This window comes from Bos indicus x Bos taurus, chromosome 14, assembly GCF_003369695.1.
Source record: "Bos indicus x Bos taurus breed Angus x Brahman F1 hybrid chromosome 14, Bos_hybrid_MaternalHap_v2.0, whole genome shotgun sequence".
NCBI lineage: Eukaryota > Metazoa > Chordata > Mammalia > Artiodactyla > Bovidae > Bos > Bos indicus x Bos taurus.
This window is the reverse complement of record NC_040089.1, coordinates 10,524,591-10,539,179: the sequence shown is the minus strand read 5'-3', so window position 1 is coordinate 10,539,179 and position 14,589 is coordinate 10,524,591. Positions and strand designations below refer to the sequence as shown.

Here is a 14,589-nt window from a genome sequence, read left to right as displayed (position 1 = left end):
CATGGACTGCAGCCTACCAGGCTTCTCCGTCCATGGGATTCTCCAGGCAAGAACACTGGAGTGGGTTGCCATTTCCTTCTCCAATGCATGAAAGTGGAAAGTGAAAGTGAAATCGCTCAGTCGTATCTGACTCTTAGCGACCCCATGGACTGCAGCCTACCAGGCTCCTCCATCCATGGGATTTTCCAGGCAACAGTACTGGAGTGGGGTGCCATTGCCTTCTCCCCTGGTAGCTTAGACAGTAAAAATTCTGCCTGCATTGCAAGAGACCAGGGTTCTATGCCTGGGTCATGAAGATCCCCTAGAGAAGGGAATGGCAACACGCTCCAGTATTCTTGCCTGGAGAATCCCATGGACAGAGAAGCCTGACTGGTTATAGCCTACGGGGTAGCATGTCAACACTGAGTAGATTTGTGTGGTTTCTCACTCATCTCTGAGGAAGGAGAGGTTCAAAGTCCTTGTTGGGAGGTGAGAGGGCTCTGTACCCCTAGCGGTACATGGGGGCCACCTGAGGATGCTGGTTAAATGCTGATTCCTGGGCTCCCTTCAGAGACGTCCAATCTCCAGGGACAGGGCCCAGGAGTCTGATTTAAATGCTGAGGGTCCAGGTGATGCTGGCCCAGATCTCAAACCTGGGCTTGCTTGCTTCTCAGGCCTGTGTGCAGATGACATGTTTGCCATTTCTCATCCTCAAATCGGCTTAGACCTATAAAGCAAAAGTTCAAATCCTGTCCGAAGAAGCGTGAAGCCGAGTAGGCGTCTTCCCTGAAGGTTTTGCAGAAGGTCATCGTTTTGGCCTTCCGAGTCTCTGACTAGGGTTTGTTGTGTAGTAAGAGTTTTGCAAAACAGCTGTGTTTATCGGAGCTCTAATTCCTGTTTCCAGGAGCTTAAGTGTTTCGGTGTTTGCACACGGGGCTGCTGTGTTCAGACAAGACACACTTGCGTACCCACCGCTTTCTTCTCGGTCACACGCTGCAGGCACAGACACGTTGGGTGCCAGCCTGACTTCTGCAGAGCAGCTGTCCAAGGAGTAAGACACATCCCCCCCACCGCCACCCTGGGGCCCCTCCTGTCAAGGCCATCACTTCTCTGAGCTGCAAACTTCTTTGCGCTTCCTGGTTTATACTTCCCTGCGGCTGACCTGTCCCGCAAGGTTGGGTGGGCAGGCTCCAATCCCGTCTCTCTGGGGCAAAGGCAGCCAGGGGACAGAAGCAGCGGAGGCAGCACAAGGTCACGGCTGGGAGCTAACTGGGCCTGGACCTCTGGGTTTAGATCTGGCCTCGGCCCACCTCTCAAACAAACCGATTTTTGGCAAGTTATATCTTCACCTCTGAGCATCAGTCTTCCTAAAGTGTAAAATGGGGAGTATAGTTCCTCTTCAGTGGGTCTGGGATGAACATGGTTGTACTGATAAGGTACTGGACCCAGTGCCGTGGCCACAATGCTGGTTTAGCAGTTAGCATGCAGAGGGGCCTCCTGGGAAGCAGAAGGGCACGATTGCTGGGATGGAGCGTCCCTGCTTGTGCCTTCAACACTGGTCCCTGTTTCAGCTGCTGCAGGTTCACAACACACCATCCCACCAGCCCTTGCCCCAGTTTTTTGCCTCCTCTGCTGCCCCCCACCCCCATGCCCGCCCCCTGCAATCGTCACAGGCCTACGATGGGCACAGACTTCCTTCCTCCAGGAAACCTATTGGCTTTAAACGACCCCACATGCTGCGGATTCGGGGAAATCAAAGATTTCCATTTGGGATGGATGAGAACATCTGGGAAGCAAAGGAGAATGGGTTGAATAACCCAATAATTATCATCCCTCCCACCCCACCCCTGCCACACATACAGCCACATTCTGGGAGGAGGAAGACTCAAAAAACACAGCAGAGGGCACAGGGTCAGGGGAGAGGAGAAAACAGCAGGGCTGGGGAGGGAAGGCCGGGGGAGGCTGGGGCTGAAGCCAGGAAGCCTTGGGCTCACACTGCTGCCATGACTTACTGTGACCTTGGGCAAGTCACTGCAGCCTACGAGCGGATTTCCTCATCTGAACATGGACAGAGGAGGATTTCTGCCTCACAGAGGACTGACTCCACGTATGGGGAACAATGTTCCATCCACCGGTGCTGAAAGGACCCAAGGGAGAGAGCTCAGGGAGCTTGCCTGTTTCCGGGATCTCCGGGCCACTGGGGGCTCACAGAGTACTGGAGGGGCTGCTTTCAACGGGAGCCAGTCCGATGACCTCAGAGGCTGCTCCAGGTTTAAAACAATACATAACCAATGGAATTATTGCAGCATTTTGTAATTAGATGGAAAGTTGGCTGTCCCTTGGCCTGAAATAGCCAGATAACCATGCAAGACTCTCCCAGATCCATCCTGATGGAAAGTCTCTGGCTTCTGTGGCCAAGGCCATCTTCCCCATCAGCTTGGCTTGTAGGGTTTATCTTGTTGAGGTGAGTGAACAGGCATTGAGAGCTACCAACTTTCATGAAAGGAAAGAAAACAGGCGCTGGGACCAACGCCATGGTCTTGGTCAGCTGTCCACTGCAGCATTTCTCTGGCTAGAATTTCGTGAGGGAGACCGTCTCCCACCTGCTGGAAATCCTGAGGACGGCCCTGGAGCCAGGACTGCTCACCTGGACCCTGAAGTGGTCGGTGAGTAACCATGATGGGTGCTGCAGGGGCCTGCACCTCCCTGAGCTTCCTGGTGGGCTTGCAGCTTCCCCTGGCTTCTTGAGGGCGAGATGAGATGACACAGGTTCAGTGCTTAGACTGGGGTCTGCTCACAGCCCAGCATTATCAGTGCTGACAGCTACACAACAGAAGCGCACACATAGCCCTTGGTCCGAGTAGGGACCAAGAACCTTCAGTGTATCCACATGTAACCTTTAGGGACTTCCCTGGTGGTCCAGTGGCTAAGACTCTGCACTCCAAATGCAGAGGGCTCAGGTTCGAGCCTCGGTCAGGGAACTGGATCCCACAAGCCACAACTACAGATCCTGCCCGCCACAACGAAGATCACAGATCCCATGTGCTGCAAATAAAGCCTGGCGCAGCCAAATAAGTACAGAAATATGTATTTAAGTTATGATAAAAAATGTAACATTCATGATGTTCCAAGATGTGCAGGCTGGGTGTCTGTAGGTGGGGGTGGGTTGGGGGTAGCGGGGTTGGGGAGGATAAAGAACTGAAATGCTAAAGGTCCATGGTTTGTTAAGCCGAGGAAAGTGATGCACATTCTTTATCTGAAGTGAATCTGAATGTAGAAGTTGCGAGACTTGTGTTATCTGTACCCACTCCCCCCGCAACCCCCCACAAAACATTGCCAAGTCAAGTTCTGATTTCCTCCAGTCAGAAGAGTCGTGGACAACTCACAAAACGGCCTGATGTCAGATGTTTGGGATCAACTGAGAATATGTTTATTTAAAAGCAATTTTAAATATTAAAAAAAGTAGAAATGAACACATACAGTACTGGAAAACAGTCACATTAAATACATGTGAAATGACGAGTGTACTGATGTCTGAGCATAACATCCAGATGGGAATTCAGAATTTAACTTGTGGCGCTGTGGGATCCCTATACAACATGTTGAAGTTCTAGGCAATAAAAAAATAAATAGCAATTGCTGTTCAACAGTAAAATAAGACACACACTATTTGCAGAACATAACGTTCCCCACTGCGGGGGGGCAAAGAAGAATTAGCTATTTTTCCCGTAAGGTTCCATACCTTCAAAATACTCTCTATCATGTACAAAATTGCAGATAGCGGCTCACTGAGTTTAAGAACAATACCAGATTCAAACTCAACCAAGGTCGCCAAAGATATTTATTTATATCTATTTTTCCTATGTCCCACAGTAAGCTGGGTTAGAGAAAACTCAGATTCCTGATGGAAAACAAAAACAAAACCAGGAAAAAAACAAACAAGTGTTAAAAAAAAAAAAAAAAAGCATCTGTGTAAAAGTTGCTCTAAAAGAGGAAAAAAGAAAAAGAATTAATTCCATGTGATTTTAGACATCGTGCTTTCGTGTTCTTTTTTTAAAAAGCCAGTTTATTTTGAGATCAGCTGAAAATACCGTCGGCCACAAAAATGAACGGTGCTTGAATGTAACTTAAGCGTAAGTGAATGAATTGGTACAGTAAATGACTTCGGGAGGTGACTTCCTGTCCTGACACCCGGCTGCTAAACTACCGAGGCTGCCGACACTGTGGGCCACGCACACCAGCACGTCGGCTGGTTCCTCGTATCTGTGTGGAGTTCACGTGTGCCGCGATGCTGAGGAAGCAGTTGCTTAAAATCACTTTCCGATAATAGCTGGTGAGATCTGCCGCAGGTTTGTCATGCAAGGTTTATTGGTTCAGTGATCACGTGAGCAGAGCTAAGGTAATGCTCGCCGAGCACTGCGACTCGATTACAGAGGGCTCCCCTAAGGGTCTGGTTGGGAGCTGTGCTTCTGTGAAATGAACATTTCTCACTCGTTGCCAGGATGATCTGCTTAAAAATATTAGCTTCCTGCGCTGCTGCCAACGTAGCCGTTTAAGCAAGCGCACTGCAAGGACGACACGTGGGCCTCGGAATCCGAGAGCAGTCCCACTGACTGGGGAGCGGAGCGGTATTCTCTCCCCACATTCAGGCTGATGTAAAAGACTGAAAAACTGAGGATGGTCTTGATGGTCTGATGAAAGCGGCTGGGATGAGAAAAAAAACTGGGAGGGGCAGGGACCCCTGGCAGAAAAGCATGTTTCACAGTGCAATTCATAGCAGCGTTCAGAAACTTGGTTATGAATCGACTTGAAGATGAAGTGTCTGTTCAACAGAGCTGGGAAACTTATCTATGATTGGAGTTTACTAAAGGAAATGAAGAAAAAAAAAAAAAGAAGGCTGGTTTCAGCACCTGAATTCTACAGCGGGGGTGGGCGGGGGAAAACGGTGGGCAGAACTGATTTCTGAATTAGTCATCTTCTTGAACACTCTTTTGAAAGTTTAAATTTATCCAGAACGAAAACTAAGAAAGGAATTTAAAACGGACATGTTAGAGGTGTTAACATAGTTGAAGGATGCTAATTCATAATGTGATATGTGCATTCATACTCTTGAGGAAGCCAAATGACTGACTGGAAACAAATATTTGTTGCAACCTTATAATTTCTGCTTTAATGGCAATCAAGTTTAAAAAAAATGTACAGTTCAACTTATCCATACTATTCCTTTATAAAAGGCAGATTTCAGGTAAGCTTCTAGATGCATGCATAATGTAGAGGCTAATATTTTCTGGCAGTCCTTGGTTCTTGAAAGTTGAACTTCATCAGATGTGTCTTAAACTTCTGTGAAAATAGTCATGAAGGATATGTTATTTTTGCATAATGAGGTAATATCAGGGGCGGGCACTCATCTTCTTAAGACAGCATAAACCCACGTGTCTAAACCTGCGTGAGGCTGTGGGCACTGTAAAATGCCACCCAACGTTCTGGGTCAGTGGATACTTTGCTGAAGGAATAACACTTACACGGAACTGAGCGCTTTTCTGTAATAAATACCAAAGTCGGTTTTTGTAGCTGTAAACTGTGTACACGGATAACGACAGGCTGGTCTGTCACGGAGCGGAAAGATTCACCTGGAAGACAGTACCCACCTCTTTGCTAATGTTGCATTTTTCAGTAACACAATGGAGAATACTGTCAGGTTAGCAACAGAGAGGCAATGCTGTGCCCTTCAACGGTTGCTGGACACCATTTCTATTTGCAAAGCCAGCAGTTCCTATATTCCTGCTTGTTTGTTTGCTTGGAAAACAGCATAGAGAGAGATGTAAGTGCTAGATGCCAAGGATGGCTTTGGCAAACCAGTAAGGCGCACCGGGTCCCAAGGCTACCCTAATACTGGCGAAGGCAGAGACCATAGGGTATTTACAACACGTGCTCCGTTCCCCTCCTGAGGCGGCCCCTCCGGGAGCTTCCACTCGGCAACAGCAGCTATTTACACGGTGCGCACGGGGTCCCAGGGAGGCAGCAGTCTGGCATGACGGGTGCGGACAGTCTGAAGGCTCTGCTTTTTTTGCTAGTCCGACAGGATGTGGACAAAGGACACTGGGAAGACGCCCTTCCTCTCGGGCTGCCCCTCGATGTGCCCAATCTGCAGGGAGAAAGGAGAGGCATCAGGCAGGAGGCGGCCGGTGTGTCCGAACGCCCCCGGAGCTGATGCTGATGCAGGCCCCGGGGAGACACGACAAAGGCGCCACGCACGGCGGAGCCGCCTTCACAGGGGTTGCTTCACCGGCAGGCAGCCCCGGGAGGCAGACGGTCCTGGGGCCCTCACTTTCTACTCGAAGGGACAGGGCCCCCGAGGGGGGGGGGGGTGGGCCCGCCACGGTCTCTCCCGGGCTGCAGCCTCAACCACACGCTCAACCAGGCCTCTCGGCTGCCTCTCCCGCTGGGCGACCTCGCAAAGCGTGCTAAGCCTCCCTGTCTGTAAAACAGGGCTGAAAAACCCCTGCTTCTCAGCCTGTGGGGAAACTAAACCAACGATTCTATACATAAAAAGGGCTGCAACGCACCAAGAACTTGCTTTCTGGTTGTGGTGGTGAAGAGGATGCTATGAAAGCCTGAGAGCGATGAGGGCAGATTTTACAGCTGTTTTCTTGTCTGCTGCCTAAACCTGTCAGCCATCATTACCTGCCAAGGCTCCTAATAACCTCAGTTACATGAGGATTAACTGCATCGAAGAGAACCCTATCAGAAAAAAGACCAGCGACATGCACGCTGGCTTCGGATGACCATCACGGAGAAAGATGGGCGGGCTCCTTTGCTCCCCGGGCCTGGGGCCTTGGGTGGGCCTCTGTGCACCAGTTTCCATCTGGACAGAAGGGTTAATAACAAGGCTGGGATGACCCATGTCACTGGGTCTTAGTTGGCATCACACACGTGAGTCCTCAGACATTCCTGTGAGGGAGGGTGACTCGTGCCTCCCTTTTCAGAGGGGGAAACTGAGGCTCACAGGAGGCTGCACCCAGGGCCAGAGGGTGAGTCACGCCGGGATTTCAGCGCCCGTCTCCTTGTCAGGGATCTAACCCACCAGACTTCACGACAGACAGAGAGAGGGAGGGAGGGGGCAGGTCTCTGGTTTGTCAGCCTCAGTGCTCCTGACATTTGGGGCAGGGGGTTCTTTGTGGTGGAGGCTCCCCCAAACATCACAGGATGTTCAGCAGAGGCCAGCAGCACCCACCCTGGCCAGGCCCTGACGATCAGAATGTTTCCAGATGTTGCCACACATGCCTGGAGAGCGAGACTGCCCTGGCTGAACCACTGCTGTGGCCCAAGGAGCATCCTGACGGCTGTGACCGGGATTCTGGAGTCATGGTCTGGGCCCAGGGGGAGGAAAGGCGAAGGGCCATGAGTGTGCCCGTGTGTGTGTGTTTCTGGGCATCAGCAGGTCCTGGGCTCAGCGGTGAACCATGGGTCCCTTTCTTGACACAGAGGGCTGGGCCCTCTGGGCAGGATGGGGCTCTAGCTGCCAAGGAAGCAGAATTTCCACGCCCAGGGTGGGGAGTGATCGCCTCGGAGGCATCCGCCCGCTGCCCCTCTGTCCGGCAGGGCCTGCTGGAGGCTTCCTCCCCCGACAGCTTGGACAGCCGTGGACATGTCGGGTACCCTGCAGCCACCCAGGACCCAGGCAGCTCCCAGGCTGTGGTGGGGGGACAGGGATGCCTTTCCTTCCTGACACCTGGGCAGCAGGTTTTCATGGAAAAGGAGCTGTCATAGATGGTCTCCTTGAATCCTCCCCTGAAGTCATGTGAGGCAGGGATCCTCCTGATAGAACTTCAGGCTGGACGAAGATGGAGCCTGAGGATGTGTGGTGGGTGTGTGTGTGTGTGGAGGGGTTGGGTAATAGAGCCTGAGGATGTGTGGCGGGGATGTATGTGCACACAAGTATGTACGTGTGTGTGTACGTGTATTTCCTGGAGAAGGAAATGGCAACCCACTTCAGTATTGTTGCCTGGAAAATACCATGGATGGAGGGGCCTGGTAGGCTTCAGTCCATGGGGTCGCAAAGAGTCGGACACGACTGAGCGACTTCAATGTCAATGTCAATGTGTACGTGTATGTGTGGTGATGGAGCCTGAGAACATTTGGCAGGTGTGTGTTTGTGTGTGTGTGTGGTGGTGGCGGTGGTGTTGAAGGGCGAGGCCTGAGCAGAGCTGGCTGGGCCAGTGTTGAATGAGTTTCAGTTTTGCATCTGCCAGAGAGTACCTGAGGCCCACAGGCTGCAGTGTGATAAGGGTACTCTCCTGAGCTGGTTTCGAAGCTAAGAGGCAGGCCAGGCACTGTGTCCTCGGGGGGCGTGTGCAGGCTGACCACGGACAGCGCCATGCAGCTGGTACGTACCCACCACTCCTGGTCCTCCTCCCCGGTGACCACGATCACCTCGCCCTCCATGAAAGTCAGCTCGTCATCGTTGTCCGCCTGGCAGTCGTAGATGGTCTTCACTCGCCTCACCTTGCTCTTCCCCTTCAAGAAAGCAGCGGGGTTTTAGCTCAAGGGACTTGAGGTTTTAGACTGAAGGGAAAGGAGGACACGATGACCCCGGGCAAGTGGCTTCACCTCGCCGAGCCTCAGTTTCTCCTTGATGAAAGGGGGGAGCGCCCCCAGCCCTGGGTGCTCTCCAGATAGAAGGGCCCCTCCGCCCAAGGCAGCAGGGGAGCCCACTGAGAGTGCGGGGGGCAGGGGGCGGGTAACCATAGATGACTTCCATCTGAGAGCAAACATCACGGGGAAGGGATCAAAATCCAGCTTCACCAGAAACAAGCGATGTGCCCGACCCCGCCCCGCCCCGTGGCAGCCTGCAAAGATGACAGCAGATTCTAAAAATGGTTTGGGGAAACATGATGTAAAGCAGACCAAACACATGCAGCATAAACACATTTCTCAGCCCCTCATGCAAAGCGCCGTGTCAGCACACGCTGCTGAAACAGAGCAGGGGAGCCCGGGGCGGGGGCGGGGGACTCCAGGCAGTTCCCCAAAACGTTTTAGTTTCTGACCCATGTTTAATGGAGCTTTTGGTTGTTAGATTTCCAGTTCTCTGCAAACAGGAAGATGGAAATAGAGAACTGACCTTCCAAAGGATGCTTCTGGCGCCTGGCTTATTAAATAATTAGGAATTAAAAAAAAGCAAGCTGTTACGCTCAAAGTCTAGGGTCAAGTGCTTTTCCTCTTGGTCCGTTGGTTTCTCCCTCACTCTCCCCGATGACCCACTTGCTTCTACAATTCCCCTCCCCGGGCTAAGCCAGAGCTGGTGGAGTCTGAGAAGCCGAGGGCTACGGCCAGTCGAGATCTGAAGTCTTTTCAGCTCTGACTCTGTGAGCAAACTGGAAGAACTATGTGCGACCATTTATAACAGGGAGGGTTAAATGAGATAATAAAACGGTGAAGTGTGCAGCAGCACAGACTGGAATTGTGTACATCAAGGCCAAGGGTGGTGCTCAGGCTTCTGGAGAGCCCGTGAAGAGCAAGCATCCACCCATGAACATGCTTGTGGCCCCCCACCCGGGAGAGGATCTGTTCCACTATTCTCACCTTTCCTTCAGTGTTGAAGGGACACACTTCCATCACAATGTTTTCTCATGGGAAGATGTGAGCAAGGCTTTTGGTCCCCCTGCTAACTGTGCTCCTTAACCCGGAGTGCTCCCACCCCTGTCAGGGTGCAGCGTGGGCAGGACAGACAGCACATGTGCATCTTCCCAGAGCTTCATTTTTCCAAAAAAAAGATTTTTTTGGGGGGTTGGGGGTGGGGAGGGTAAGGCATGTTTAAAGCAAAAGGGACATATTATAGAGTAGAAGGCATTTTGTGAAAATGAAGGGCTGGGAGACTTCAAACCAAACTCTATGTTGGTTGGTACAAGTCTCTTTGGGCTTTGTGTCCAATTCCTCCAGAAAGGTGCGGAGAAAAGCTGAGGTGTGAGGCCACTTTCCTGGGACCCTGGGAAAGGAAAGGTCTCCTGCTCAAGGACCACAGACAAGGGCGACCACTTGCTGGGCACTGCTCACACTTCCCTGCATTTCATTGCCCATGAAGCCAGGCAGTGTTCTAGCCCCTTTCTGTGAAGGAGGAGACAGAGGTTCAGGGCCATGAGGAGGTGGCCACGGCCCCGTGGTCACAGGGCAGGCAGGTCCTGATGCCTATCTGCTGGGGTCCACAGCCCAGCCCCAACCCCAAGGCCTTGCGCCCCCCACGACACCTGACACCCGACTCCAGGCTGGCTGGGTGAGCACGTGCCTGGGTTTCTGAGCACCACTCACCGTGTTGATCTTCCTGGGCAGAGGCACGGGTGTCTCTGGCAGGGTGGGCGTGAGGTCGTTGGTGTCCTCAGACGCCTGCTTGGGGACGTTCGGGGACAGGTCCGCCGGGTGTGACTTGGGGGTGAGCTCCAGGGGTGGCTGGGCCTTGGGCGAGGCGTCTCCCGTCTGGGGTTTTGCCAGCAGCTCCCCCAGTTGTGGCTTGGGAGGCAGGTCTTTCACCTGGGGCTTGGGGGGCAAGTCTGCGAGCTGGGGCTTGGGGGGCAGGTCGCCCAGCTGTGGCTTCGGGGGCAGCTCGCCTGGCTTAGGTGGTAAGTCTCCAATGGGGGGTTTGGGAGCCAGTTCCGTGGGCTTCGGGGGCAGGTCCCCGGGTGGCGGCTTCTGCGGTAACTCTGTCAACTGGGACGACTTCTGGAAGATCTCAGGTGGGACGTTGGCTTTGTCGAGGGAGAGATGATGGCTGGTCTCTGTTTTCCTTAGTGCCACTGCGGGAGGCAACCACAGAGAGGGGTCACGGGCAGGACTGACCCTGAGCAGGCGCCCCAGGCGGTCGCAGGCCCAGACCCCACATGAATTGGCCTGCTTTTAAAAAAGGTGAAAGTTGGAAGCCTGGAGGCATCCACCTTACAATGGATGATCTTATGCCTCAGTTATGTAAGAACAGGACATCCAAACTCACTCAGAAGTGAAAAAAACAAAAACAAAAACCCACAACTATACACATAATAGATCCTCTGGAGAAGGGAATGGCAACCTACTTCAGTATTCTTGCCTCGAAAATTCCATGGACAGAGGATCCTGGTGGGCTACAGTCCATGGGGCCGCAAAGAGTTAGACGTGATTGAGTGACAAACACTCACTTTTTCATACACATAATACAGATTATAGAAAACTGAAAGGTGCAGAGTTAAAAGGAGAAGTTTTCTGTAAGTCTACTGCGCAAATTAGCCATTTAAAATATTTTGGTATAATTTCCTTCTGGACTTCTCTATGTATCTTTCATAGATAAAACATCTACTCTTATCTATATACTGATTTAGCAAGAATATTCACCACGTTTATAAACATTGTTCATTAGTACTAAGCATATACTTTTCATGCTGCATCCTATTCCGTTCGATAGCGGTATCATTCTAATTTCTCACGTTTTATATGATGTACACACTGTGTAAGAGGGAAAAAGTTTCTCCTCTTACCACTCCCACCTACCACCCCTTTAAGGTCACCTCTGTTCCTTTTTAGTGATGCCCATCCGTGTATATATGAATTATCCTTAAAAGTCAGGGACTACAACAAATACATTCAATGGGACTACAACACCTGCGCTGCCTGCAACTTTGCTTCCCATTTAATATACTTGGGAGAATGTCTATTAACATGGGACTACAATACATACACTGAGAAGGAAACGGCAAGCCACTCAAGTATTCTTGCTTGCTACAGTCCATGGGGTCGCAGAGTCGGATGTGACTGAACGACTCACACGCACTCACTCACATACACACACACACTGAACGACTCACACGCACTCACTCACATACACACACACACATGACATACATTGTCTACAACTTTGGTTTTTCTGCATTTAAAATGCTTGGGAGAATTTCTATTAATAAGTCACTTCCTCCTCCTTCTCTTTAAAGGTTGTGTAGTACTCCATCGCTTGGAGAGTCTACGGTCTGAACCTTCGCACAGCTCTAACCAGTGGAACTTAAGACATATCTCCAAATTGGGCTCCACTACTTGGTTACCAGCTGTGTGACCCTGAGCAGGTTACAAACCCCCTCACCCTCCTCATCTCTAAACCACGAGCTGACATAACGCATATGCCAACAGGACGAGGCAGACTACAAACCCCCTCACCCTCCTCATCTCTAAACCACGAGCTGACATAACGCATATGCCAACAGGACGAGGTAGACTACAAACCCCCTCACCCTCCTCATCTCTAAACCACGAGCTGACATAACACATATGCCAACAGGACGAGGTAGACTCTGGGTGTGGTATCAGAATATTACGGAGCATTAGCACCGCTGCTGAGGCAAGGTTCCTTGAGGCCAGGACTCACCAAGCACACAGTGGGTGCTCAGTGAGGACACAGCTGACTGAAGCACACGGAGGAGCCAAACTAAGAACTGTATTCTAAAGACACAACGCTCAGAGAGAGACTTTTTAAATGTTTTGTTTTTTAAAAAAGAAAAGACAAACCCCAGTGTTGGAAGGTCACAGCTACCCTGCAGCTGCTCCTGCTCAGGGCCACATCCCTTCCTAAGGAACTCAAATTTCAAGGGCACCCTGCTCACGGGCCGGCCGGTGAGCTTCGGCCAACGTGGCACAGTTCAGAGAGTGACAACAGCCCCATCAGATTCCTCTCTTGGAAGTCAAGATATTGGAGTAAACAAAGCCTGAGGCAGGTGGCGATGGGGGAACAGCCGGGGGAATCCCCTGAGGCAGCGGAGCTGAAAAGCCTAGCTCTGAGCCACACTTACGGGGGAACAGAAACCATGAGGAAGTGCTGGGCCGCCCAAACAGGCACCTCCGGTTCTAGGAATTTATCCAGAAAAGGGATCAAAGCCAGGGCACATGCCTGTGCCAGGGTGTTCAGCATGACACTGTTTATAGTGAAAAGAAAAAAACTGTGAACCGGGTGAATGTGGAAGAGGACAGACTACTTAACACGGCCACGTATCAGATACCGGAGCACTACGCAGCCAGTAGGAGTACAATTAATCTCATGGAAAGGGCTCTTGATTCACTGCATGACAAAAACCAGCTTCAGATCAGATCAGATCAGCCGCTCAGTCAGCTTAAATAGTGACATAAAAAAATCATAGGAAAAAGACTGAGAGGGCCAACTAAATTGATTTATCCTGGGTGGCGAGACTTTGGGTGGTTTGTATTTTCTTTATACTTCTTTGCATTTTAAAAATCTAGAATGAATATAGGTTAATTTTATACTACAAAGAAATATGAAAAGAGACGGTCTCCCCTCTAAAGAAGTCTCTCCTCTGACTATTTTATTTCCAAGATGATTTTGTGTTTTCCCCTCTCTAATTCAAAGTCCTTTGTGAGCTTCATTCTTAAAAAAAAAAAAAAAAAAATTATTTATTTATTTGGCTGTACCACATCTTAAGTTTCGTCATCTGATCTTAGTTGTGGCATTTAAGATTTTCCCTGACCAAAGATCGATCTTGGGCCCCCTGCGTTAGGAGTGTGAAGCATTAGCCACTGGACTACTAGCGAAGTGCCTGAGCTGCATTCTTAACTCTGATGGACAGACAAGCAAATTTCCCCCCAAAGTTGGACGACAAAGAGTACTCTGCTCGAATGAGGACATCAAGAGCAAGAAAGGAGTGAGAATTCCACCCCATCCCTGGGACTTCCTTGGTGGTCCACTGGTTAAGAATCCACACTTCCACTGCAGGGGATGTGGGTTCGATCCCTGGTTGGGGAACTAGAATCCCGCACGCTGCAGGGCACAGTTGAAAAATAAGAAAAAGACCTGGGGGGTTATGGTGCATGCAGGCAAGGTTGGTTGGAAACAAACAGATTCAGCCCTTTGAACAGCAGTGTGGTACAGAGCTTAGGTGCTGAACACTCTGCCCCGGGCTTTGACCGTTCTGTTCCTGAGAAGAGGCTCTAAGGACAAAACTGAGAAGGAGGAGGAAGATGAAGAAAGAGTCCACATGCTCTTGGCTCATGTTTCCAACAAAAGGGGGCGCCAAGCAGAGAATGGCAGCTGCTTGATGACAGAATCCTAAGTGGAAAAACCCAGGATGCAGGACTGGACTTTCACTGTGATGACAGCTAGGGAAGAATGTAAGGGACCAAGAATGTAAGACCAAGTCACAGCCCAACACTATGGTGACTCTGTTCAGGTTGGAGAGCCCCCTGAAGTTTCTCTACTTCTGCCCTTTAAAACTCATTAAACAAATGGCTCCATGCAGCAGTCAATCCCCAGCTGAGAAGGTTTTCACTAAGCCCTTTAAAAGAAGCCCAAAGAATTCCCTAGTGGCTCAGATGGTAAAGAATCCACCTGCAAAGCAGGAGATCTGAGTTCGATCCCTGGGTCGGGCAGATCCCCTGGAGAAGGGAATGGCAACTCACTCCAGTATTCTTGCCTGGAGAATCCCACGGACAGAGGAGCCTGGAGGGCTACAGTCCATGGGGTTGCAAAGAGCCTGACACGACTAAGCAACTAACACTTTCAAAGAATTTAAAAATAAGTGACTTTTGGGAAGGAAAATCAGCGAGGTGTGGTCAGTCCATGGGGAAGTGCCGGCAGGTGCTGGGGAGGACGGA

The 14,589-nt window shown here is 50.8% G+C and overlaps 1 protein-coding gene across 5 annotated transcripts in view; it reads right to left on the bottom strand.

Moving 5' to 3' along the window:
- Positions 1-3,386: 3,386 nt before the first annotated feature.
- Positions 3,387-14,589, bottom strand: part of ASAP1 (ArfGAP with SH3 domain, ankyrin repeat and PH domain 1) — a 339,676-nt gene continuing 328,473 nt past the window's right edge. For all 5 annotated transcript variants that reach the window (XM_027560830.1, XM_027560831.1, XM_027560826.1 and 2 more), the window contains 3 exons: positions 10,285-10,766; positions 8,374-8,496; positions 3,387-6,124 (listed from right to left, as the gene is read on the bottom strand). In XM_027560830.1, the coding sequence (XP_027416631.1) occupies positions 6,050-6,124; positions 8,374-8,496; positions 10,285-10,766 (680 nt within the window). In that variant the 3' untranslated portion in view covers positions 3,387-6,049. The remainder of the gene's footprint in view (positions 6,125-8,373; positions 8,497-10,284; positions 10,767-14,589) is intronic.